We start from the raw sequence: 27,691 nt of genomic DNA, 5'->3' as shown, positions 1-27,691 counted from the left end.
TTCAGCTACTGAACTACATAAACCCTGGGAAAAATGCTGGCTTGGCACAGGGCTGCACGGCCTTCCACTGCCACCTCGTGGGAGAAGGCACGAAGCAGCTGCCCGAGTACTTCCATGGGATCCAAACCATGAATCAGCCCCATCTGAATTACAGAAAACATCGCCGAGTATTAATAATGCAGAACAGATTTCCATTTCCTACCGAGCTAAGATTGCAATTTCTTAGAGTTGCCAGAGGCTTTGGTTCGATTTCATGAGTCTGCTGTTCCCAGGGACAGCACATTTATTAAGCTCGCTCAAAAACTTTTTCCGTACAAGTCCCTGGGTCACTACCTGGCTTCCTTTGCTTCTCCACCTGTAGCATCCACGGGTCGGTGCTGTGGAGCAAAGACGTGAACAGAAGAGCTGCTTCTGTGCTGTTAGCTCCCAGCTGCACACCCATACAGCATCTCTACAAATAGTTCAGGTCCGTTCTTTCGTTTAACTCATGTTTTTGGACACTGAGAAGTATGGGAAGATGTTTGAGTTAGTAAATGCCCCTACTCCGAACATCCAGGTGCTGATACCCAGAGGTGACCGGGGTCCATTAGGGGAAGGGGCTATTAGACACGATTAAATCCAGGGAACACGTCAGCAGTTCTGGTTAGGATGTAAAGAGGAATCGCGCGCAGATTTGGAACATGGGCAGGGATGGGGAAAAGCAGTTTTACCTTCTGCTTGCTCCATGCTCTCCAGCTGCACTTCTTTGACGCTGGTCAGCTCAAGCAGTGCCCGCTTCTTTTCCTCGACCATTCCTGGAGGAGCTCGCATATATTCCCGCTTGGAGTTAGTGGGCCAACCTACAGCCTGGGCTCCTCCGCAAATACCAAAATCCCCCCCCCTTCCTTAACCCTGAGCGCTGGATAAAGGCAGGGGGCAGCTGAGCACGCGGCAGCACACCTGCTCGCCTTCCTACCAGGAAGCAGAGCTCAGCAGCAGTGACCCCCAGCCCACACCTCGACCTTTTTCCAAATAAAAAAACGCAGCCCGCTTTCTGAGACAGCGGGAGCAACCTCGCCTCGTCCCAACATGGCAAACCCCACGGCCTGCAGGATTCCTGCCCTCCCACGTCATTCGGCCAGCAGCCTTTTAAAAAAAGGACGACTTTATCTGAAAGAGATTAACCGCAAAAGCACGGCAGATAAAAACGCTTTCGACAGCAGGTGCCGGATGATGGCTCGCTTCTCCACGAGCCCTTTTAACTTCTTGTTGTCCGCTGGGCAGCGGGGTGGGAAGCTGTCCCTGCCCCTGCCGTGGTGCCTGGTGGGGGTGTCCCCACGTGTGCTCCCCCGTGGCCTTCACCAAGGGAAGAAAAACCGCTCAGCGACAAGGATTATAGGGTCAGCCACCACTGACAACAGCAATAAGGTGGCAGCAAGGCAGCGCTCACAGCTTTATCCACCGCTTCCTCTCCAGTGACATTTAAAGACCCCCTGAGTGCAATGTCCGTGGTTTATCTCTAAGATTTCACGGGTTTTGGTTAAATGCTGAGGGTTAACGGAGGTATCAGGCATCTGTGCTCACCCCGCAGGAGTCATGTTCTGAATTTGGACAGGACAAGAATCACGAGGCAAAAGGACTTGCCAAAAATTGTTCATCTAATAGTACTGGTGGAGGAGGATTCAGTTATTAATATATTATTAATATACGCTACTATAATTAGCAGCTGGATCCTCAGAATGAAGGAACGAAGAATGAATTCCTCTCGGGAGTGAAGCAGAGAAGAAATATTTGCCAGGCACGTTTACCTTGCGTGTCAGTGAACTTTCTTCAAAACCTGCAAAAAAATCTGTGGAAATCTTTAGAGGGCAAGGTGCTGGGCTGAGCACGGCCTCCAGCCCCTGGGCCCTAAGAAAACAAGCCCATCTCACTCTTACTCTTGATTTATCTGAAAAATTGGGCAGAGTATGTTAAAAAATAATAAGGCAGAGATGTATTTCCTGCCTCTAGCAGCTGGCCTGACAGCAAGTACGACCACCTGGCTGGAACCTTCCTGAGCAGCAGGAAGAACGCCCGACTGCAGAATGCAATCGTGTAAACAAAGCGGATGGGGAAAAAAGAGGAAGGACAAATTAAATTCCTAAATCTGACAAAACTGGGTGTGACTTCAACTTCCAGAATGTCCTTTTAAAGTGATTACACAGCGGAGAGCTCAAACTCAGGACCTGTCTTCAGAGGCTCTCGGGGAAAGCTCGTCTCCACGCACAGAGGTGCTGCCCACGGGCTGCACGGCGGCCTTTCCGTCTGCCCTGGGATCCGGAGCAGTTTTTCAGACCCAGAGAAGCTTCGCGGAGACCCTGAGACCTTCCTTTCAGTGCCACAAGTCACGTCCAACTCGGTGTGACCCCCGACCACCTCGCCTCCATGCGCAGGGCTCCCAGGAGAGACATGGCCACGCAGCGCGGCGCTCAAACCGCAAGGGCAGGATCGTGGCGAACTCTGCGAGGGAGCTGTCGGCGGCACTAGAGGCCGCTGTCATCTCGGATAAATGCAGATAAAGGCAGCGGGCTGCAGCCGGCAGGACCCCCCTCGAATCCCCACCACTTGCTTGCACAGAGCAGAAACCAAAAGGACGGCGGCTTTGCACCGGGGGGGACAGGATCCATGTGAGACAGGGGATGGAGACGGGATGCACAGCATCCCCCGCGCCTGTACCTCGCCCTCAGAGCCGGCGTTGTTCAGAGCTCAGCTGGACAAATGATTTGCAATGCGAGACAGCTTGGCGCTGGCAGGAGATCATCCAAACCGGCAGCAATGCTCATCGCTGGCTCCAAAAGTCCCCCAGAAAAAAGAAGAGGAGAAATCGACTGGCAAAAAAAAAATATTGATTCTGGAGGATGGCACGTTTCCAGCCCCTCGCTGTCGGCGCTCCGCAGTGCTGCAGCAGAACGCAGGGAGGCTGAACGTGCAGCTGGGTACCTGTAAATACGCACGGCAGCAGCCTGGCTGCCTGGCACAGCCATATGGCCCTAGCAGCAGGCAGCACTTTGGCCACGGCCAGTGCAGGCACACAGACCGCAGGACATTCCTCCGAGCTGCGCTGCTGCCTTTGCTTTTTTGTTCTTCCCTCCCCTCCGTAAAGACACAGCGATGGTTCATGCTATTTTCCAGCCACCGGAGCGTTGGCTGACCAATTTGGCCAGCTGACACGTGCAGCAGGTAAAAGACAGGGAAGAAACGCTGCCATGGGCCAGGGCGAGGGCTGCTGGCTGGCAGAGGATGCGCAACTGCACTCCTGAGCCCTTTGATCCTCGTTCCTCCCTAGACCTAACACAATCTTCTGCTCTAACCTTTTGGCTTCGCCTGGATAATTTAAGGCTACAACTTCGGAGCCATTGCTGTGATCTAATATTAGAAGATAAGCTTGTTTGTGTTTTTGTTGCTAAGAGAAAGCCGGAGCTTTGGAAACACTGAAGCTGACCAAATGCTCCTGCAACAGCTGCCGGCAGGAGCCGAAATGCATACAGTGCTTCCCTGACAACTGTTTGCCATTTTCCCTTCTTATTTTATTTTCCTGAAGTTGGCCTCCTTCCAAAATGAGCTTTTCCCATTTAGGTGACCTCTCCTGTTCCTCCAAGTCCGTGTTTCCTAGTTCAACGTGTGCAGGCAGTGGCTCTGTCGGTGTATCCTGCTGGTAGAACACACATCCACAAGCGAGGTTTCCTCCACCCGTAATGCATCATTGCTGTGTTTTTTCCCTCGGTAGCTGCAAAGCATCGATTAAAGGTGGGAGGAATTTTCTGGTGTTGATCCCTTTGCATTAACATAATTCGCAAGAGACGGCTCGCTAATAAAAATGCAGGAGACAAACAGATCTCCTCTATTATTTATAGAAACTGATTCGGCAATAAATGCCGACGCAGTGATATTAATAGATGATCTTTTTGGCATTTACAAGTACAGTCACAGTCAAGCTCCCTGTCTGGAGACAGCGCCAAGGCTCTGGTGGGCTTTGTGGAGACCACTTCTCCTGGGAAGAATCTAAAGCTGCCGCAACTTTATTCTGCGCTTGCCAAAACAGAGATAGGGTTGTGAAACGGGCTGGAGTGTGAGCTGCAAGCACAATGCACGCTCTGTCCTCTTGCACAATCTCTCTTTGCACCAGGAGGATCTTTGGCAGCTCGTCTCGATTCAATTGCAAATGACACCAAGCCAACTGACCCTAGCAAAATGACAAGGAGCACGCAGAGGCACTCCTAGCGGTGACTGTAAGTGTCCTGACAGACAAAGACACTGCAGCAGCAACTGCAAATTATTTCCCCGCAGACAGAGTGGATGGATGTGGTTCATAGAGAACCCTTGCAATACCTTCAGAGCACTACCTGAGCTAGCTCTAGAAAAAGGAAAAAAAATGCCTGAACAAGCTGACAAGTCTGGGTATTTTCCAAACAGCACAGACTAGCTTGCTTTCTTGGATCCCTTGCAGCTGAAGCATGCAGCAGGCATGCCCTCCTTCCACCAGGGAGGTCACGGGGCTGCCTGCAGATTACATGGCACCTCGGAGCTCCACCATCTTTATCTTTACAAGCTGATAATTTCCATCATTGCTTTTCACATCCTTTGGCTCGAGGCCACTTAAAATATGTCAGAGTACAGAGCATTATCTCCACGCTCAGGACGGTCTGTATTTCAAGGAGAAGTTATTATTTTAGTTCAGAAGAATCTAGTTACTGGAAACACTCCATGAACAGGCTGCCCATTAGAAATACACAGCTCATCGCTGCATTTTATTTATTGCCACTTCATCCACGCCATCAGAAGGGACAGATCTTGCAAAAGTTTACCTGTTTGCAGCAATAAATATGGATCACTCGATGCTCCGTACTTAAATGCAGAAGGTAAATTTCCTTTCAAAAGAGTACCAACCATGCCAGGTTTCTATTTTCCCAGTCTTAAAATCACAGAACCGTACATGTAGAATGGCTTGGGTGGGAAGGGACCTTAAAGATCATCTAATTCCACCCCCCTGCCACGTGCAGGGACACGTCCCACCACAGCAGGTTGCCCAAAACCCCATCCAGCCTGGCCTTGAACACATCCATGGCTTCTCTGGGCAGCCTGTTCCAGTGCCTCACCACCCTCAGAGGAAAAAAATGAATGCTGCTGGAGGGCAGTCCATCTGCTCCCGTGTCACACACCTACGTGCTCCAGGAGGATTTGTTGCCCCCCAAACTAATAACGGAGGGACCTAGGGGACTTGGGCAGCAGATGTCTCCATGGGGGCATGTGCAAACCGAACGAAGAACCAGAGGGATGCATTTTTGTCTGAACGCATCTCAGCCCAAAGCTCTTTTAGGAGGAGCTTTGTGTTACAGGACCTACTCCAAGTGGCTGCTGTGCAGTCTGTCCCTCTGTGCACAGAGGCCTTAGGGACTGAGACTGGTAGCAGAGACGACTACTGAAGAAAAACGCCGAGACGCGCTGAAAGGACAAGCAGAAAATCACGAAGCTAAATTTAACCTTCAACCCAGCGATGACTCCGTTCAAAACCTCAGGACGGAGCAGGGGCAGCAGAGAGACTTTGCGCCGTGCCAAAAAAACACCTCTTACAGCCCCCTGCTGCCACCACGGGAGACCTGGTCACAGAGGAGGAACGAAACGCACCGGCACTCTGCTCACTAACCTTCTGCGCTCCCTGGCTTCCTCAGCTGAGAAGTCCTTTCCTGCAGTGGAGGCAGCACCGGCATTGGCAATACCATTAGCAGAGCCGAGCACAGCACGGTTTGTGATTACACCTAGGGGGGTGCTAGCAGAGAGGCCCTCTGTACTTTTCTCTACAGCAGAATCAGTTTGTTGCCTGAAAGGGGCTCTGAAATAGAGAAGACATAATGGAAAGCAAAGCAAGTGAACTCAACTGCTAACCAAGACCAGCCACCTCCGGGGAACACTGACAGCTCCTTCTCCTTGTTCTGCGCTCGTGTTTTAGAAGGGAACAGCACAGAGGAAAATGAGAGTTTAAAATCTTGTAGAAGAATAAGCGAGAGGAATTCACGGTTAGGCTTCACATCCCTGTTTGCAGCAAAAATGATTAGAAAATGTGACCGGTGAGCAGGCAGGAGGAATGAACGCTGAGACACGTACAGTGAACACCCGAGAGCGGCCTGAGCAGCCCCTTGTGATCGTACCAGGGCGTTAAGAGTGCCCAGTCGACCACTCCAGTGAGTGAAGGAGGTCACCCACGGGCTGTGAACTGCTTCCTGGTGCATACACACTACCGAAACTGCCCAACGTAACCACTCTGGAATGTCTTATCAAGGTTTCCCCTGTGCAGGTACATTTCCAATCCACAATCCAGAACTCAGAACTTCCAACCCAAATGCCGATTTGCTGCAGCGTTATCTCCGCTGAGAGCCGTTACCTGGTGTACGGGCGGGCTGACGCAGCGGTGTTCGCACCGAGAGGTGTGGGACAGGCAGAGGCAGGATGCCACGGGGCGCTCAGTGAGGTAGATGGACCAGTGGTAGTGGGTGAGGTAGCTAGAGATGTATTGCGACTGGCTGAAATGTAGGGGCTGCTGAGGTCACTACTTCTACCAAATGAAGCACTGTAAAACATCACAAAATCACGTCCTTCAGAGCACAGTAAATATCCAACAGAACATCACCACAGCCGGGCTCTCAGCTGAGTATTACATCTTGGCAAAGTGTGTGCGAGGGGATTAGAGCACACCGGAGCCGCTGCAGATCACTCACACGCAGGCCAGCGCGAGCAGCACCTTTTAGACAAGCCCAGCTGAGTTTCAGCGAGAGAATAACGGCGTGGAGGTGAATCAGTGAAGATCAGGGAAAGGAAAAATCCTACTGCCGTGGAAGCGGCACACCCAGAGCACCCCTGTGTGCTGGGGCAAGGCAGAAACAATGAGCAAGGATCAGGTTGCTGAAAGCAGGGAAGGAGAGAGTGACAAAAGCAGGTCTGGCTGCCTCGCCTCCTCAAGATGCCCAGTGCTCCCAGCTCTAAGAACCTGTTTTCAGTGGCTAAAAGCTTTGGCACAGATGAACGGTTGAAGCTCTAATTTTCTTGAAGGCACGTTTGGCACAAACTCTGTACATCTGGCAAATCGCTACCAAAACCATCCAAAAATATTCAAGAACGAGCACGGGAAATTCAAGTTTTGCCATTTTAATGCAAAACCCTTAAAACCATTACTGCCAAAATGCTCTAAGTGCTCACACTTTGGAGAAAAGGAGAAGGGCTCTCCCATGAGGATCTACCCGGAAAAAAATCCTCCCTAAGTGGGATAAGTCACACACCTCTAAAAACAGACTGACTGAAATGTCCCACGTACAGCCAGGCTGCTCGTTGTCTGCATGCACGCTCTAGGATCCTGTCACACCTGACACACCCAGCAACTGGTATTCCTGGCTGCTACTGGTCAGACTGGGCTGCCTGCAGGATCAAAGGCTAGGAAGGCTTCGTCTCACCTCCTGCAGCCTAACAACTCCCATGCAAGCACACATGGAGGAAAGTGGTTGACAAAATACATCGGGGATAAAAGTTGACCTAGAGGAAAAGCAGACCAGGACAAAAAAATGCATGTTTGTGGGAAAGCCAGGGTAACTGGGCTGGGACTGGAAGTTACCACTACAGCAAGAGTCAGAGAGCAGCCTGAGGCTGAAATAAAACTTGGAAGGGGCAGGACAACAGCCAAGGACAGGAGGTCAGAGGAAGGAACCCGTCCGATTCACTTAGGCACTCAATTTGCGAATCATATAAAATGCCAAGAAGGCCGGCCAGCCCAGAACAAGCAGCTGATCCCTAGACAGCCAAAGGAGAGACTGGAGCATCCTGGAAGGCCTCCACGGGGAGGAACGTTACATTTGGGCTCTTCAGTTGATGGCTGCTTGCCAGGTCCAGGTCCCAAAGGAACAAGCAAATTACCGTCACCAGGTAGCAACCTCCACTGGGCTCTACACAACATTTCCTCTGGAAAGCCAGCCCCAGCCCGGAGCATGCAGGAGCAGGAAATCATTTTGGAAGAAAATGCCTCTCCTTCTTGGCTCGCTGCACCAGAAGAAAAGGCAAAGCCTTGGAGATGGGCTGGGAGGAGGGTAAGAGCGGGGAGCTAAACCTGGCTGGCGTGGGCGTGCAGAGCAAGCAGCCGTCGAGTTGCAGAGACGAGGGGGAGAAATCAGGGCCTGGAGTACTGGGACGATGACTGCAGCGCAGCATGCAGCAGGGGAATGAACAAGAGGAGAAGCCTGGGAAAAGCTGGAGGCAACCCTGGGGGGAGCAGGGTCAACGTGGCACCATCCCAGGAGAACCCAAGGCAGAGAGGCTGCGGCGCGAGGCGGGGGCTGCAAAAGAGACAAGGAACTTGGTCAGGGAAGAGGTGGGAGGGTTATTCAGGGAGACCCGACAAGTGCTTCGGAAGCAAAAAGGTAGCGGCTGGAAAGGGGAGATGACAGGATGGAGGTGCCTGGAGAGCAGAGATGGGAAGAAAGGGGAATGGAGAAGAGCCCGGTGATGGCACGGGGCCAGCTCCTACATGCACAGGCCCCGGGTGGCAGGGAAAGGTGGTGCTGGAGCATCACTCACTCGTTCCTGCTCACAAGAAGGGAGCCGAGGCATCGCCAGCTCCATGGGAATTCACCTCCCTGCTGTGCCACCTGGCATGGGTGGCACCGCGCAGTTTGGGGAAGCTTCCAAGACATTTATTCAAATTGTTCACATTTGATGTGAACGGGACCAGAGAACAGCAAGAAAAAGGTAAGCTGGAAAATCTTGTTAATTAACAGCTGTGTTCATGTAAATCTGTAAAAAGGAGGATTATGAATTTATGCTAAAGAATCCAACATTAGAAATAAAGGCACCAACACACTGCTATTCATTTCCTAACATCGCACCATAACATAGCCATGAGGGAATAAGCAATGAAATGGAAAGCAACATTTCACATCAGTAAAAAGAATACTTCTGGAAACAGCTAAGGCAAGTGGAATTTAAAAAAAAAATCTTTAAAACCTTCAAAACCTTAAAAGGCTATGATGGACTTTATGCCATCAAAAATAGCAAGGAGTATCTGCAAATATGTAAAAAGAAGAAAACTGAAAAGGTGATTAAAGGTGATTTCATTTTGGTGTGAGGCATCTCTTATGGCTGATGTCGAAGGAAGGGTGCTGAATTAATTCAATCTGCTCACCAGTTCTCCTCCAAACACTTTAACACAGAGCTGATGTGAACTGGCTGTTCAAAGGCCAACATGCACTAAAATGGAGAACAGGTTGTCAGAAAAGGGTTCTGTGATTTTTTTTTCACTAGTGGTACACCCAGAGAGTAAGCAGAATGAATGACAATCACTGCCATTAGAGAAAGAGGTTTAACATTTACTTCAACTAGAGCTGAAGTGCATTTGCGAAGTTAACGCAAGCTATTTTGTCCCAATTTTGCAGAAAAGCCATTTTCAACATCTTAAGATGCTGTTGCTGTTGTTTACTCTTTGTTTGGGGGGTCATAAAAGTGCTTGCAGAATGTAACTAGGTATCTTTATGGAGTTTAGCTAAATGCTAAGGTGAGGGGGAAACGCAGATGCACAGCAGTTGTCCTGTCAGTAACATACAAGTATGTCATGTTCACCTTAATTCTTTCTCTCTTAGGATGAGCTTTTATCCTTTGGAGTTGTGTTTTCCAAATGTTAGCAAAACTCTGGTGACAAAGAGCTTATCTGTAACAAGCAGCAGGTTCCCTTTCTCATCTTATAAGCCGAGGCACAAGGCTGGAGAAATCAGAGGTTCAATACAATTTTGTTTAATTTCCCTGTGCTCTTCTACAGAAAACATTAGGAGACAGAGGGCAAATTGATCGTGGTTTTGTTGTTTGTAAAATCATACAAAAATGTAGAAAGTGCACATATCCCTACCCTTTATTCCTCAGCTGGCAAAGTTATGCTCTGTAATTGCTTATAATACAACACCCTCCTAGAAAAGGCCAGAATTCAGCCTTTGTGACAGGATATTTTTATGAGCAAAATACCACCGCCAGCCAAAACCTTAGGTGATCTCCGTACAGTTTAACCAAGGGAATACAGTACAACTGTGTGAGTGTAATATTACAGCTGGTTCTGGACTAGATGAGATAGACAGTCAATGTTCATAGAATTTCAACAACCCTTTTAGTGGTGCTATGGACTGGACTGTCTCTCATACTAGGGAAATCAGTAAGGCATGCCAGCTGCAGGAGCAAAAGTTTTCCAATGTAATCAGCTGCTGCTTGTCGGCCTGCCTTTTGAGAGAGCTATGGAGGTTGGCCTGTCATCATGTCCCAGGATAGATGTGAAGTCACTGGAACGGATCAGCAGATCAGGAAGAGTCTACTGCTCGAAGTGGCTGTCTGTTTCACCTTTTGTGGAAAAGGGTCTGTATGTGCCCAGCAATTGGACGGACCTAGCCTAGAACAGAACTTACCTCTACCAGCACGAGGATGAGAGCACAAAAATCATGCCTCTTCCTAAATCTCAAGCAATCGTTCCATCTTCAGGACAGTTATTTATTTCAGAGTCTAGAATTTGGTGAAGGAACCTAAAACCTTGAGACATTTCTGCCCTCTTCCTCAAGCACAACTGGCTTTGCACCATGACACATGCTGTTTTGATGGTTTCCATACTAGCTAAAATAAAGGTGATGGTGCAGTACTTGCAGAAAGTGCTGATCCTCCTTCTCACAACATGGATGAAAGCCCAGTGATGCATTATCTGCCTTACCCGAGGCCATTCATTCACCTCATTCAGAGATGGCCATTACCTTGTACTTCTAGGAAACTAAGCCTCTGACCTCCAGAGAGCTAAAAGATACTGACTATTATTGAAGTTACGTACAGCATTCCTTTTCTGATTCTGCTTGGCTAATCTACCAGCAATCAGAAATTGCTTCTACAGTGTCATGTACACTGTGCAGAAACTGGTTCCTTACTGCCACAAGTAAATGATTGGAGACATCAGTCACGCTCTTTAACAACTGTCATAAGTCATGCATAAGAACGCTGCCATTTTTCTGATCATCTTGATGCCATAAACGCGTACTAATGAAAACCAAAATCAGCTAAGCTCCAACTTACCTGTTAATAGCTATTTGAACATTGATTTCAGACTGTAATTACTTTCTTCTCTTTTTATGATCAATTTCCCTTTTATTATCTAACCATAATACTAACATAAAACTGAGACAAAACATTTTGCATTTGAATTATGTGAACAAGAGCATTTAAATTCAGTACAACAATTTATAAGTCAACAAAAGTGACAGTCTTTAAGAAGACCATTTAGCATGACAAATGTTGACAAATCTTAATTTTCATTTCCTGCTTTCAGAAGAAGAAGGTTTCAAGGCCAATTACACTCATGCAGTGAGCAGAAGGCAAAGAGTTGAAGTTTGGGAGGCATGTTAAGAGAAGGAATGACTGCTGGGAACCTAAGTAAAAGAACTGGGCATACCTTTTCAAGTATGTAGATACGTAGGTAGTAGGAGCACCAGAATGCGGAGCTTCGTTTCCCTTGGATTCATCCTTCCATGGCTGCCGGGTGTAAGAGCCGCTCCGCACTATGTTAACGGCTGATTCTCTAATGCAGGAGAGACCACAAAGAAAAACTTTCAGTCTTTGACAGTTCCACAACACAAATCCTTTCCTTACACATATAAACATTACTGTTTGGAGGTGACATCTCTTTGAAACGCTTCTGCTGGCCTTCACATCAGTTTCTGTGATTACCAGCTGCATTATTTAAGAATCATGAGATGTTGTGATGTTTGCATAAAGAGGAACAAGATCCTTTTCTAGTCAGAAAAGTTGCAATTGAAATTTAGGCTGTCTACAGAAGTAGAGTAAAATATTAAATAACATCACTTGATATTCCTCCTCTCACCTTGAATCAAACAACATTGAACAAATGGACAGGTATTGCAACTGCAGTGAAATTATTTATTCTCCAACCTTTCAGGCAATGACACAAGTCAAAACAACTCAGTATGATAAATCCTTTGCTATACTCAGCAGCAGAAAACAGACAAACATTTGGCAGTATCTAAAACTACTTGACAATCTATGAATAAATTATTAGTTTTGTATTTATCATATTTATCTGAAATCAGGGCTCCTTCTCCTAATTCACACTTTAGCAATATTCTGCTCTGGTTTTGGACAGGACCTTAACCCTATAACGTAATGCTTGTTAGCCAACAATTATTTTTCATTTTTCAATTGCAGTATCTGTCCCAATGCCCTTTCAGACATCTCTGCGTTCCATGAAGTGATACTCAGCTGTTTTGAAATGAAGGAATATTGGGAAAAATCTGTACTACAAAGTACATCTGGGCACCATCTGTTCATGCAGTCCAATCCTCCTCACTCTGCTTTATAGAGCAAAGGACACTTATCAGCAGTCAGCTGGATATGCCACTCAATTCAAGCCACTGCCAAAACCGCTCAGGCTTATCAGTCAGTTAAACACAAGTTGTCTGCTGCAGTCCAAATCGCAGTGGCTAGCTGAGATTAAGCAAGAACACAGCAGGGAGGTTCCAGCAAAAGAATCTCAAACTGTGAAGCTCTCTCATGGTGGTCATCTCCTGTGACTTTTTCACAACAATTACTGCTCACAGTAACTTTTCTGTTTGTGCCTTTCTATCACTACTGTGGAACTCTCTAGAAATAAAGCCAGGCCAATTTTTATTCCAAACCACGAGAACCTGTTTGCAGAGATAAGCAATTCAACCATGTCTTGATATACTAGATATTTATCCCATTGCTAATCTGGTTCTGTTCAGAGGTAACTACAAACAATTCCTGTAAAAACAGCCCCTGCAATGGAAACAGTTCTGTACATGAGAGAAAAACTAATCCACTGTCCTGCTCACCTAAATGCAAGACAATGTACTAGGACTGTTATGGAGCAGAGAAATCTCCAAATACTGTGATTACCTGTGCAGTCAGGACTACTGACAAAAAATATGAAGCATTAATACACAAAAAGGTAAGTCTACAAGAGGAAAGTCTACAAGATTGAAGCTGAGCCTTAAGTTCAGTCTCACCTGTTTTCTTTTTCTTCTAAATCACTTGTACTGCTTAGTCTTCTGGGGGCTATTGTGGCAAGATAGCTCTTGTTGTCTTTATCCTGATGAAGCAAAAGTAATTCAACTGTAAATTTGTTAAATTTACAGCACATACAGTGACAACTAAATTCACATCCAAATTTCTTCGACTACAAAAGCACCCTCTTGTCTAGGGACAACTGCTTTAAGGCATTTTCCTGGGCAAGGCCCATGTCAGCATAAAAGTATCAGTTTTGAACAAGATTTGCAGAACAGCATGTTAGTGAATAAAACCAGCTTCTAATTAAATAATAAAAGCAGCTTCTAACTAAAGTACTGGGCAGCTAATTAAAGATGGGCAGCTTGGTTACAGCTAGTGAATACATGGAATGGGACTCACAAACACAACTAACAGGTATAGGAGGAATCCTTTTAAATTACGGTGAATGGGAATTTCTAGAGCAGATACGTTCTATTGTTCAGATTAGATATTTTCTGGTAAAGAATGGGCCATGCCAGCCTGGCAGCCCACTTCAAATTGAGCAGGAAGTAGGTCAAAAGGGCACTGAACCCCAGTTATGCAAGGACAACTGTGATGGGATAAACTCTGCTCAACTGAGATACATGAAAACATCTTTGCTGAAGATGAGCCAAACCTTTTCTTTGTTGTCTAATAATGCAGATATCCGAGGACTTGATGAAGAACGATAGAGAGAAGTCTTATCTCTCTGAGCCTCACGCGTAGCAGCAACTTCACTCAGCATGTTGTGGCTGCCAGTCTTCCGTAGACCCAGCCGCCACGATGAAGGTGACTCGTCCTTCTGCTCATCGGACTTGTTGAGCCAACTGAACTGCAGAGGAGAAAAAGGGACATTTGGAAAAAGAGAACTGCAATGCACAATTTGAGATCTGAAAGTGTTTCAACAAACCACACTTCTTGCTGGGCTACACTTGAAAATGTAAGATGGAGTCACTTTGATTTCCTGCTTAGCTTTCAGTACACGACGCAGCTCAAGATGAACTCACAGGGTTGCAAACTGCTGTAGTGCCCTCCTCCCCAAGGACAGACGATGAAAGAAATCTCATGTCATTGTGCAGCTCTCCTTGCCTAACACAACACCCTCTGCCAGCTTTGTAGAAAGAATATAAGGAACAATGAAGCTTTTATTAGAACTCATTTACTAAATAATTCTTCCTTCCTAAAGGCAGAAAACCCCAAAAGTAATCAAGTCTTTTGGGACTAGGTACAAATAAACCCCCTACACAGATCAAACTGGTGAGAGCCCAGCAGAGACCATTAAGATAACCAGGGAGCTGGCACACGTAGCACAAAGGGAGAGGCTGAGGAAACCAGGCTCATTTAGCATGCAAAGGAGATGGCTAAGAAAGGGTTTAATTGCTCTGCTACTTGGGGCAGGGAGGAGAGGGTTACAGAGGATACAGAACCAGACTTCTCAAAAGCCTCCAGTGAAAAGAGGAGGAACAGACAAGTTCCAAAAAGGGAAACCTCCCTTCAGCGTGGAGGAAGACATAACCACCCCACAGCAGTGATGCTGCACTGGGACAGGGAGCCAGAGAGGGAGGCATTTTCCAGCCTCACAGAGTTTCCAGCACTCAGCTCAACTCCTGTAGAGCAAAGCAACCTGATAGAGGCTTGAAGCTGCCTGTGCTTGGAGCAAGAGGTTGGACTACTGGCTTGCAGAAGCCCCTTTAGCTGAAATCTTTCTGTGGTCAGGTAAGCACACATTCCAGACAGCCAGAACAGACCTTTGTGCATTTTGTTCCATGAGGCACTCATTGTTTAAATGCACGACGTTAGCTATAGTCATTAAGCCTTAAAAAAAGATGCCTACTGCCACGCAGGAATGGAGCCTGGGACCACCACAGGTCCTTCTGCAAAGACAAGCATGAACTTGTGTAGAAAAATAAATAAATGAGGAGTTATTGGAAAGGAATAGGATACAAAACAACACCACCATACCTGTGCTTTTGTACAATCACATCTTTGATAGCATGCACAGCGCTGGACTCCACAGCTCAGAAGCAGTATAGAAGAAAGGGGGAGATTCAGAGAATCATAGAAAGGCTTGGGTTGGAAGGGACCTTAAAGATCATCTAACTCCAACCCCTGCCATGGGAAAGGCAACAAGAAGGAGTAGAGTGAGAGCACTTCTGTATGAGAAGTGATTCAGTATATGAGAAATGATTCAGTACATGAGGAGTCTTCAGGCTGAGATGTGACCAACAAAATCCTAAGTGGCACACAGAAGGGCGAAAAGGGATCAATTATTCATTGTTCCTTCCCACACAGGAACGAGGGGCAGCAATCAAAACCGACATGTGGCAGGCTTAAAAAAAACAGGTGCAGGAAGCTCTGTGTAATACACAGTCAATCCCTTGCCACTCGATGTTATAGGATCCCAAATGTTATGGGCACGCAAATAGTGACTGGACAAATTCATAGAGGAAAAGTACAACAAAGGGGACCCAATACAAATAATACTGCAGGCTCAGCAATCCCTGAAATGCAAACTGCTGGAAGTGGGAAAGAAGTCCAGCTAAATTCTCCCATCTCCTCTGGTATCTTGACGGTCAGTGTCAGGAATAGATACTGGTGCAGACAGCCTTTTGGTCAAAGCTGACATAAACATTACTGTACTATGTTCTGTGCATCATAAAACATCTGACATAATCCTGAATAACTCTACTTGGGACTTCTGGCCCTCAAAGTCATTTACCAAGACTGCAAAGACAATACTATCGCTGCAGTATTTTAGCAGTGTCTTTTTCTTGGCTACTGCAGCACTTCCCAGCACCCTTAACACTACCTTTAATATTTCCCCTCCTAAGTAAGCCTGGGTTGAACAACGCACAGGTGAGCAATATTTTATTTAATTTGGACAAGAAATTAGACTTAATAGCATGAAAGAAGTAAAAATTAATAAATAAATAAATGAGACTAAGCAAGAAACATTTTCCTTCTGTCATGCATCTGGTACTTCGATCTTTCCACAGTGCCTGCACTGTAGCTGTCCTCCATATTCTGGTGCAACAAAACAAACCAGAAGCGTAAGATCCCCGTCCTCAACCAAACACAGAGCCTCCTAGTGCCACCTAGCTGAGTGACACGAGAGCTGGAGAATTCAGATAAGATGTCAGGAACTCTCCTTCACCTTTAAAAAGCTTTCATTGCCTCGCTATCTAGTCAGATGCAAACTTTATCTTCTCTGCTTACTGGGCTGTAACACCATGCCACTGAACAAACTGAGTTTGGCAAGTTAGAGACACTTTAGATGATGATGCCAAATTCACTGCTGATATATCAGCAGGAACCAGCCTTTGGTGAAAGATCTCCTGCTGGTAAGAGATTGGCATCAGCTATCTCGGAACTGACAGCAACACAAAGCACTTGTGGTAAGCAAGGTTTCTCTTGTGGACACAGCAATTTGTTCTAGAGGGTAAGAGGCTGGGAGAGGCATTGTATCATACAAACACCCTTCTTTGCACTAGTCCCATACTGCTGTTAACACAGCATCCGTATCAGAACTGCATACGACTGGGATTTCCTAAGTTCAATTCTCCCTGCTCCTCTGAAAGTCAGCTTCACAGCGTCTATTTCCCAGCAAAGCCGACTGCTTTCAAGCACTCTTCAAATCCCCATCGATTCCAAATTCACTTACTCTTCTGGCAGATGCAGTGAAGGAGTTGGGCTCTGGTGGTGGTATTTGCTCAGTGATGCTAGGCCTGGTTTCATGGCTGGAGTGGTTGGCAAAGGACTCTTCCTTCCTCTCTATAATTTTAAACAAGAAGAGAAACCAAATGTTTCAGTATTGCACTTTCCAAGGCCCTTCTTTACAAGCACATTGTGCACTCAACTCAAGTTCGGAGTTGCTGTGACTTCAGCGTGCCTTAGATCATAAAGATGATGTCAGTGCAAAGCCAAACAAGCCTTTCTGCAAGGAAATAAATAATATTCCTCACTAAATAATACTTCCACAGTCACCAGATGGATATATTTGCCAAGCAAACCTTTTGAACTTCACCCCCCAGATAAGAAAATCATTGCAGGGAGCACCTTAAGGACGATAGACAGACTTTATCCACAATTTTGTTCCCTCTTGGGGACTTTTCTTCTTCCCTTGTGAAACTCAGGAAGAAAAGCAGCATGTGCCATTGCTACTGCAGTACGTGAATAGTTTGGGTTGGGAGGGACCTTAATGATCATCTAGTTCTAATGCCCCTGCCGTGGGCAGGGACACCTCCCACCACATCAGGTTGCCCAAAGGCCCACCCAGCCTGGCCTTGAGCACTTCCAGGGATGTGGCACCCACAGATCTCCTATTCCATATAAAAAGCAGTTTGGTACGGAGCATCTGTGAGGGTGGCACCTTGGAGTTCAGCGATCAGTGTCTGAAACAAATGTTCTCACCCTTAGAACAGAGGATTCAAAGGACATGGAAAAGAGCAAGCTAAGAGAAACATTAAAAGTAGCAGGCAGGCAGCAGGACTGATAGTTCCAGGATTAAGGACGCCCTAAGAAGGATGCTGCTCCCCCTGGAAGGTCTCATGAACTGCCATCAGCATCCTCTATACCGAACATTTCATCTCTCCAGCCTAACACCCTAAGGAGCAGAAGGTTTCTCATTTCTCCTTGCAGACCTTGGCCATGAAGCTGAATACAAAGTGAGACAAACAAATAAATAAATAAATAAAATACTGCATCCTTGCCATTTGTTGCTTTCCTAAGAGCAAAGCCTGTAAAACACATGAGAATCCCCAGCTCTGCAGGAAGGGGAGGACAGAGCTGGCAGCCAGCAGGCTTTACAGGCTGGGCTGGATGCTGACTGTAACCCTGCTCTGGAAGCTTGGAGTGCAGAGGGCAGCTTTTAGGGTCAAACCTAATTGCAAGGGCACAAGCCTAAGGGATAATGACAGGTTGGAAGGAACTAACTGTGAGCAACGTGACTGAAAGGAGTCAACTGCAGGAGAAGGATGGGCAGAAGTTCCCTGCACACCACAGTGAGGGACTGGATGAGCACAGCATCGTTCTTCAGCGATTCCCTTCCAAAATGTGTCAGGGAATTCCAGTCTTCCCCGGTTTGCTTCAGTTCACAGTAATTACCTGCTGTAATAGGTACTAGCCCAGACAAAGACCACAGAATTTCATACATTTCTTTGTTTATAAACATCCTAGTGCCGAATTGTTAACTGTCCTCAAGATGAGTAAAATGGTATTAATGCACTTAGCATCTTTTGTTTGAAGAATGTCGCTGATTTTAAGAAACGTGTTACTCTGAGGCACTCCAGCAATTTTACTGCTCAACTCTTTGTATTTCTTACCCTTCCATTGTCTTTGCAAACCCTACAAGTTTATTGAGACTGGATGTTCCCCCAGTCATACTGCGAGTTAAACTACTGCATTATACTGCCAGCTTTTACTTTGTCCTGTCTAGTGCTCATGCAGAAAAGGAGTTAGTCATTTTTTGGTTTAAAAAGCTCACTTTCAACAGTGTGATGCCTTTTGGTTTGTTTCTTTGTTTTGTTTGTTTTCTTAATCTGCACTTCAAACACTTTAGGTCAATAATCCTGCTAAGAATTACAAAGCTATATATGTAAACATTAAATCTAAGGAAAAAAAAAAAGATATATTTAGAGGAACAGGGAAGTAATTTTCACATTTTCATAAATGTACGTCCTGAATTTCCCATTTAAACTTGCATAATTAAAATGTCTGGCAGGAAAAAAAAAGAAGTATAATTGCTCTTAAGATTGTGTTTGAAACTCTAGTAATACTGTGACATTTATAATTTTCTATGAAAAGCTATTTCTATCTCTACTTATCTTTGGAGTTGGTTTCTGCTCAATAACATATGGGTTGATGTAATCCCAGTCTTGTTTTAAAAAGTACCAAAAATGTGCACCCCCTTCACAAATACAACAGATGACAACTACATCCACATCCCCTTGTATGAGTTTATGTTCATTTTAATTACAGATTTGAGAAGTTTACAGTGTAATTTCAATTTTGATTGAAATTTCTCAAAGGAGCCAATAATCTCTCTTGGAAAGGACAGCACAGGTAACAAAGCCTGAAGCCTGATCTTTTAGCATTACTTTAATATTTTTTGGTTTTATTTTAGCCTTAGTAGATTGAAATAGATCAGCATAACATGCTTTGCTCAGTGAACTAACTCAATCAAAAGACCTGCTTTGGCTGTATATAAAATTGAATGGTGAGTGCTGTAGCACTTTCCATACTGAAGTACTCCATGCTGTTCCCAAATCAACCGAACACCACGTAGCTCCACTTCTTGTAGCTATACATACTTCAGAGGTGTTTTGGTCAAGTTCCTACTATGTTTAAAAGAATTGGCACATTGCTTTAAAAGGTTGCTGCCTAGTGAAATGCTGATTTATGAAGCAAATAAATGCCTCCTCTAATAAACACCTTTTTCTACCACTGACTTCTCCACTACATTTGCTCGATTTACAAGCCAGGATATTATTTCTCCATGTTACCTTCATACCCAAACAGCTTTTGTAGCTACCAGCTTTGTGAAGATCACCCTGGATTCTCAACACCTCTCATACTGCGATAATAATTTTAATTCATAAGATTGGAACACAGGTGGCAATTTTACTGATACAAGAATCAGGACAAAACTTTAAATTACACCTCTCTACAAGGACTTATTTATAACTGGGATATAGGCCAAGTAAGCTGATCTTAAAAGTAGTTTAACCATTAAGCACATCGTATCTGAAGATCCATCTCTTTCTCTGTGGAAAAATTAAACACAAGCAAGTCTTGGCTTATCATGAAATTAAGTATCTTTATTTAAATTATCTATGCTGCACATATACGTTATTTAAACTCATTAAGGAAGCCTGAAAAACTATGGAAAAAGAACAAGATTGAAAAGCAGCAAGATGCCAGCAATATGCTATAATGTAAAGGCTAATGTCACCTGATGTACTTAATTCCTATTTTCCACTATGTTCTGCAATTATGATACATCACCGCCAGAAAAAAAGTTCCTCATCTCTATAATTATATAGAACATCATCAGCCCTTCATTTCAGCTCTCTGATCCAAAATACAACAGGCTATTAACTTCCTACATGTTCAACTGCTTTTCTACCATCTTGCAGCAGCTGAAATGTTCATCTGAAAATGGCCAACGGGCAAAAAATACTATTTAAAAACAACCTATGAACAACGTGTTATCTTAAGCTCAAGTGAGCTGGAAGTAGAAATTAAAATATTATCCACAGCATTTTTTTCTGAAAAAAAAATATGCTGATGTGAAGGTTAGCATTTAGATAAGCTTGTTTAGTACACTAGCTACAGAGTGCTCCATATGCTACATGTATACACTTCAAGTAAGACTTTCAGGATGTCTTAACAACTAAGCAAAAAAAAAAAAAAAAGCAGTTCTCAACCCAATCTTCTATTATTGCTCGGCTAATTATTATATCCAAAACTATTCTATATCTTACCTGACTCCTTTTCAGCATCTGATTCTGAAACTTCATCTTCTTCAGCTTCTTCCTCTTCTTCAGAGCTAGAACTGCTAGAGTCCTTATTCTCTTCCTCCATCTCCATGGACTTCAGCATATCTTCCTCATAGAGAATCTTCTCTTTGCTGCAAGAAATGGAAATTTTAAGGATTACCAGGCGAGTTATTTTTGTGTTCTATTTCTCAGGAACACTTAGACAAATTTTGCTACATACAGAACATGCAAAAGGACAAAAATCAGTCCACAGACTGCATCCCAGCACTTCCAGCACTGCCAATTTTCTATGGATTCCAATGCCAGTCTCGCATTTCCTAAGTTTGCAAGCATTTCTCAGTCCAAAGAAAAGCTGCCTCCTCTCTTTTCCTAGCATTACACAATCCATCACCAGGGCTGCATGGCTCTGCAACTTCAAAGCTGTAGTTTTCAGCCCTAGGGTTAAAATGATAATCAGCAAGAGCAGAAGCTGGGGGACCAAACACCAAGCCAACTCTTCGTTCTATGGGCATGGGTATGCTAAGAAACATGTAAAATTATATTTAAAAGAACTTAAATTTAAAAGGAACCATGAAATGAGCATGAACAGCAGTTGACTTTTTTTAAAGCAGTTGAGGCCAGCTGACTGCGTACAGATGTAGCTGGCCTCCCGTTACATGCTGTACAGCTTCTTTTCAAAGGGGAAGGAAACGTACTTCGTGAAGAGTCCGCTTTGAGGTTTGCCATTCATGTCAGCTTCAATTAGCTTATTCCTCGTCTCCTTCTCACTTCGTAGCTGTCAAGAAGTCCAAGAAGATTGCAGAAAGAACAAAGAGAGACATCTTAACAAGCCACCTCATCACAATTCCAATAATTACCCCAGCATACGACCATCCCAACCTTCTTAGATGGAAAACATTGTGAATTTGTTTAAGAAGCCAGTTCAACAGACCCACATCTGCAAGATTCCAAGTCTTGGACTAGAGCTCCAGAAGCATGTAGCAGGACACCGAGCACCACCTTAGGCTCCAGCAGCAAAGAACTTAACAGAAGTTTGGGGCAGGATCTGCTGGGACCCAGAGTCAAATTGTGACTTTCACGGTACTGCCCTGCCTCTGCCCACACAGATACACAGAGCTCTGTCCATACGTGGTTATGGGCACATGAAACCAGTTTAAAATTTGCTGCCCGTTTACTTATTATTTACTTGCTCTCAGAGGAAAGTATTCAAGTGCGCCCTGTCCCGGCTGGATCTTCCACAAGGGTGGGTCACTTCTTAAATCCCTCAAGTGCCAGCATAATGCATCGAACAAGAATATCCGCAATCACTGCAGCAGCTGAACTATTTTGTCCAGTTAGCAGCGTGAATTTTGTCACCACTGACGGACAAGCCAGTAACCAAAAAGTCTAAAAAGCACAGTGACAGCTGAGGTAAAAAAAAGGGACTGCAATTAGAGGCTCACTTTTAAGCCTGTCTCCTTTCTATCATGTCTAGCACGGTTTTCTTCCTCGTCTGATAGAAGGAGCTGACACTGGGACAAGAAGCAAAAGCTCTGCAAATTCTGAACGTAGGAAAAGCCACACAGAGTCCAGCCCAATGCCAAAATTTGGGGTACAGCATACTGATAAACTGAACAAACTTTTGAAGTGGATCAAAGGTAAGTATGGGAAACAGCCTGCTCCATTCACAGGGAATTCAGAGACTGGAAAAACAAATCCAAACAAATCAAACGATTTGCTTCCAGCAAACAGAACTCCCTTTCTCTCCTGCAACAGCAGCAAATCTTTTAGCAGGGATAGAACATTGTTCCTCTCTGTATTCTGTACTTAAGCTTTAGATTAAAAAACTCTGATTTAAGAGCCATTTTGAAAGTGAACTGATGCACTTAGAGAAGTGTTTTGGAACTGCCTATTTTATCCTTAACAAATTAAGTTTTCTATTTTAAGTAATTTCGAAGTGGTGCACGATAAACACACACAATGAAATGGATCTTCGATTCAAAAAAAAAGCACATCCACTGGAAAAAAAAAAAAAGATTCTTCTCTTCTTTCCAGTTCTATTATTTCTTGCTACACTCATTTAATAAATGAAAAGGAAAAGGCCTTTAAATAGCACAACTAATATAGGGAACAAGGGGGGTTGCTAATCCCTCCAAAGCAAGCCTAAAAATGGGCTAGCACCCATCCAAAAAATTCCTTTGGTTGTTTTTATTTTTATTTTCTTCTGAACACTACATTTATCTGCACAATCCTGGTGTAGTTAGATAGGAGGAAACCCGCAGTACAATGCTGGTAGTATTTATCAACACCTCATTTAGGGAGAAGCTGATTAATTTTTAAAAAGTTTCTGTGAATGTTAAGGGTGCTATTTAAAGATGACAGCAGCTGTGTTATGATCAGAGTTCGAGTTCTACCACCCACATTGTCAGTTCCTCAAAATACTTTACTGGGTTTTATCAGCAATGTTCTCATTATGTCTGTTTCTGAATCCAACATTTTAAATGATACCTTCAGAATTTTATTTATTTATTTTTAAAAGAAGGTTGGTTTATTTTTTGAAAGCACCAAGGCAATATAGTTGTGTAGACCAGATGAAATAGGGAAAAACGTAATCCCAAACCAACTTTTTGGCTTGATGACTGGCTTTACTTAGATCAAGATATATTTTTGCCTTTTTTTTTTAAATAGCAACTTTCTACTTGTAACTCTCTCCAGTATCTTCACTGCATTATGAAACAGCACTTTAATATGGTTTTCAAATCACTGATTTTTTTCTAGTCTGGAACTCCCTGAAGGTTATAATTTCTTCTCACTCAATCAAAAGTCTCCCTATTGTAAGACAGGCAGATGTGATAACAAATATCTTTCTTACCAGTGACAGCATACTTCCTTAAATACGGACCCAAAGTTGACTTGGGTAGTCACTCATTAAGTAAAGAGCAATTTGGTGTCAGAGAGCTAAAAGTAACTACAGAAGAGCAATTCCAAAGATGAACTGCAATTCCTTATCAGTTTACAGAAGTCTGCACGTCAGCATGCTTCTGACCTTCTTGATACAATCTCCCAGTTTTCTAGATTTCTAGCTACTGAAAATATTGGTGCAATTAAAGATTCTGAATGACTAACAAAAATCGCTGGACCTCAGCTTCATGCATGTGTTGACACCATATTCTTTAGGGAACACCTGTGCACAGAAACGTAATTGAAGAGGTGGAAAACAATCAGCCAAAATCTCACCACAGTTTGCTTCTTCTGCAGCATTTCTAAATGCTCTACCAGTCCCTCGTCAGCCACGTCGAACGGCGTCTGGCCCTGGAACAGTACAAGAACACAAGAAGCTAGCCAACACAGCATGCCATGAGTGTTCCAGAAAGCACTATTTACAAGTGAAGAACAAAACCGAATGCACACTACACCCCCCCAGATGCTGAGCAACGCACCCTGCTGCACTCTACAGCAGGGAACGCCAAGTGGCAGTGATGGTGGTTTCAAGACGCGATCCACGATCAGAGGAGGAGCAGTTCCCTCATTGCTGCTGATCAAATCTAAGCCAAGAGGAATACATTAAAGTTTCCAGGCTTGTAAAAAGCACACTCTTGGACTTGGAAGGATTGTAATCAACTTTTTCTACTATATCATTACATGTATGAACCTCCTGAAAGGCTGACAATCATCAGCAGGCCAAAGGATTTGGGAGCTCTTCCCACATCCAGGGGCATTCACAAATAAAGTAAATCAGAAAAAATACTTTGGGGCATAAAATGAGAAATCAGCTCCATTTATACCATAACTAAAGCTATAACCACCAATATAATTAACAACACATAATGAAACCTGACGGCCAGTGACCAAACAAATACAGATCGTCTCGGCCATCTGACTATTGAGGTAATAGTTCTTGACAGGAAAGAGCAGGCGTTTGAATGCAGCAAATATAATTGCATCTGTTTCTTCTCAAGTCTATTAAAATAGTAAACCCACATGCCTTCTGAGCACTTTGGAGAAGCTTCTGATGGCATTTAGAACAAAAAAAGATTCTCGGGATTTTGAATGCCAGAGAGCTCACCGTGGTAAAATGTGTCCTTCTCCTGGAGCTATTTCTTTTGCATCAGCTTGCAGCACAGATAGATGTGCTCAAACCACATAGTGCTACAATTCTCCTACCAAGTTCTCATCTGCTTTCATTCCCTGATGCTGTTCCAAGTAAACACAACCTCATTTCCTACTACAGAAGCAGTCATGGCACAACTGAATCCGCTCCAGCAGGAAGCGGCTCACAGACACTGCCTGGACATCACAGCAGGGAAGGGAAAACAAAGAACAACCCTGGAAAAGCACACTGCAGCTCTTGAAAACCAAAAGGCTCTTCAAGGAAACTTCTAGCAATTAGAAGTATTTTGTTTTGTTTTGTTTTTTTTTTTTTTCCTTCTCACAAATATCCTATCTTTCTTTACTCATTTCTCACAAGTGAATTTTTCGATTTCTCTTTTTATGACCAAGACTGTAGAACAGGAAGGATTTTAAACTGGCAGTTTCTCAAGGGTTCGTGAGTTTTCAATGCTTTGTACCTTAATTTTAGTGTATTATTGTGCACTCCAAGACTTTTGTTGTTGTTTAATTTGTCAGGATTACACTAAAATAGGAAAACACAGATTAGCTCCTATCCTCTCACATGTTCTTAGTCCTAAAGTTTCATCACTAATCTTTCCTGGTAGAGCTTGAAATCATTTCTTCCTTCCTTCAGTCAAGAGTTTTTATCTTCTGATGCTTTAGTACACGTGCAGGACAATTGCTCACCGTACAACTTTGTCACGTTGTTGGATCAAGTTGATAAGCAATTATGGCAAAAAGGTGATATGCATCTTGGTATAAAACACACTGCACACTGTGCCAACACCTGTGCTCACTAACCAGCTTGTTCCTGATGTCCATGTCACACAACGCCTCTGCCAGGATGGAGCAAGCTTCCTTCACTCCCCAGTGCGCAGCAGCGTGGAGCGGGGTCCAGCCGTCGTTGTCTTGGACGTTCAAATTAAAGCCAGCCTGGATCAAGAGCCTGAGAAAAGAAGCAGTATTGAGTCCTGCCCACCCAGGAAGGATTTCTGCACACAGAGAGGTCACGCCGTAAGTCACAGAGTAGGGAACGTGGTTTAAAATATGCCAGCAGCTTTTTGTTGTTATTCATCTCAGCAACATCCCGGTCGATGTGCTCACACACGTAACAGAAGTGTGCAGTACAATGAAAGAAGTGACTTTGGCACTGCAAACACCTGCTGCAATGAGTCTAATTGATAAGATTGCCTTTGAGCACGTCCTAAATTGGAGAACATTTTAATTTCTAATCTGGCATTGGTGACCCAGTCTGAACTGCTGCAACAGACAAGAGACACCAGACTCACACAGGCACCAAACAAACCAGCAACATCTCTCTGGAGTGTAAGCCCTGTGACAAGGGACTGGCACAGCACCTGGCATGGACAGGACATTTGGTATCTCATGTTCAGTGCTGGTTCTACTGGTGAACAAGGACACGCTGTAGGAATGGTCTGTAAGAAGTCAACACTGGCAGGGCTGCCAGGTAAGAATCAAAGACTGATCGCCAGCTGTGAAATTCGTCAGTTAAATTATCTACAACTCCAGCATTTTTGCAGCCTAGACCTTGCACAGCCAAAGCTTAAAACCTGCCAGGGAGCAGCCTTGCATCCCTGTCACTGCTGTGCACCTTCCACCTGCCTCCCTCCTCCATCAGAGCAAAGTGCTAGGGTTGCAGAGCATCTGTGGCTTGAATATTTAAAAACAAAACAAAAGAGAGACAACTGTAGTCTGAAACTTCAGAGGCATATGCACAGTAGTACACAAGTGATCAGGTGAAAGTACCGAGCCACTCATGTATCAAAACCATTATCCAGCTACTTAAATATTAAAGAACATCCCAGGGGAATTCTGCAAGTTCAGTAAAACTGCTACTGCAAGTTTCCATGGTGGGTTTCCACCATTCACTGCCACCTTCCTCCAGCTCAGGGCAAGTCTAGCATGACCCCAGAATGACACGAGCAGTCTTGAAACTCCTGCACCTTTCTCTGTGAAGAAGATTCTCTTTCACAGAGAAAGAAATCTGAAATCAGGTTCTGACTTTATGTTGATTCTCCAGCTGGCAAAAGGGAGGAACGTAGTTGTTAAGAGACTGAAGGTCACAGACAAATTCTGTCTCGTTTGAGAGTTAGTGAGCTTCTAGCTTTCAACGCCTTTGGTTTAAGTCACTGAAGCTTTATATTTGAACTCACAGAGTGGCCATAAAATCCGTGAGAGTGAAATAACGTCAGCTCTCTGTGAGATCTGTTTATCATTACAACATTTAATGCAAAGGAGTAGCTGATCAGAACTAGACACCTTGCAAACAGCAAATGCAGCTTCTGTTGATGACTACTGGCTACACAGCCCTCCCCTGAAAACCCCCAGGATCGACATCCCATATTGTTTGGGAGATATTAGATTTCTATTCCACATGATCTGTGATGAATTACTGGTCTTGGGCACAGCAGAGGCACAGACAGCTCATAACTCAATTATAAGCTCTAATGAATGAATACAAAGAGGAAACATGAAGAATAACAAAGTTACTAGAGCTTGCTAAGAAGCAGCTCTTACACATCAACTCATGGCACTTAAAGTTATGAAATAAGGAATCAGGCTGGATGAATGTTTCCAGAAAGGATTTTAACCTGGGAAATGGAGTAACCTTGCAGATAGATCTTTATGGGTAGCTCCACCCAAACATTAATAATGGTGAAAAAAACCTTTCTTGTCGGAATCCCTGATTTGACCTCACCTGTAAAAATATTGATGCTTCATTGCCAGGAAGTGCCACACTGGGCACGTTTATGTTCATAATAAGCTCGTTAGTGCTGTAGCAGCGGAAACAGAACTGTTAAGTGGTGGGATCTCTCTGTCACTGCTGATGGCTGCAAGAGCAGTAGCGTTAAGTGGCAGGGGACAGGAAGGTAGAGGAGGACACTGCATTTTCCTACTAGACTGACAAGCCGGACACAAACTGCTGGGGTGTTTGTGATGGCCATGCAGCATGTATTGTCACCTTGTAGGCTGAAGTTACACTTTCATCCCCTGACAGGGTTAATTTCCTA

The 27,691-nt window shown here is 44.5% G+C and overlaps 1 protein-coding gene across 15 annotated transcripts in view; it reads right to left on the bottom strand.

Moving 5' to 3' along the window:
* PPP1R12B (protein phosphatase 1 regulatory subunit 12B) overlaps positions 1 to 27,691 on the bottom strand; it is a 111,500-nt gene that overhangs the window by 52,398 nt on the left and 31,411 nt on the right. For 9 of the 15 annotated variants that reach the window (XM_072028378.1, XM_072028382.1, XM_072028385.1 and 6 more), the window contains exons 5-15: positions 25,461 to 25,605; positions 23,787 to 23,861; positions 21,266 to 21,345; positions 20,556 to 20,701; positions 16,736 to 16,845; positions 13,712 to 13,906; positions 13,056 to 13,138; positions 11,465 to 11,590; positions 8,259 to 8,333; positions 6,398 to 6,583; positions 5,663 to 5,848 (exon numbers count right to left, since the gene is read on the bottom strand). In XM_072028378.1, the coding sequence (XP_071884479.1) occupies positions 5,663 to 5,848; positions 6,398 to 6,583; positions 8,259 to 8,333; positions 11,465 to 11,590; positions 13,056 to 13,138; positions 13,712 to 13,906; positions 16,736 to 16,845; positions 20,556 to 20,701; positions 21,266 to 21,345; positions 23,787 to 23,861; positions 25,461 to 25,605 (1,407 nt within the window). The remainder of the gene's footprint in view (positions 1 to 5,662; positions 5,849 to 6,397; positions 6,584 to 8,258; positions 8,334 to 11,464; positions 11,591 to 13,055; positions 13,139 to 13,711; positions 13,907 to 16,735; positions 16,846 to 20,555; positions 20,702 to 21,265; positions 21,346 to 23,786; positions 23,862 to 25,460; positions 25,606 to 27,691) is intronic. The other 6 variants (XM_072028380.1, XM_072028391.1, XM_072028387.1 and 3 more) reach the window with 4 other exon arrangements.

The sequence above is a fragment of the Anas platyrhynchos genome, chromosome 27, assembly GCF_047663525.1.
Source record: "Anas platyrhynchos isolate ZD024472 breed Pekin duck chromosome 27, IASCAAS_PekinDuck_T2T, whole genome shotgun sequence".
Classification (NCBI taxonomy): domain Eukaryota; kingdom Metazoa; phylum Chordata; class Aves; order Anseriformes; family Anatidae; genus Anas; species Anas platyrhynchos.
The sequence above is the reverse complement of the archived record's forward strand: the minus strand, read 5'-3'. Positions and strand labels throughout refer to the sequence as shown.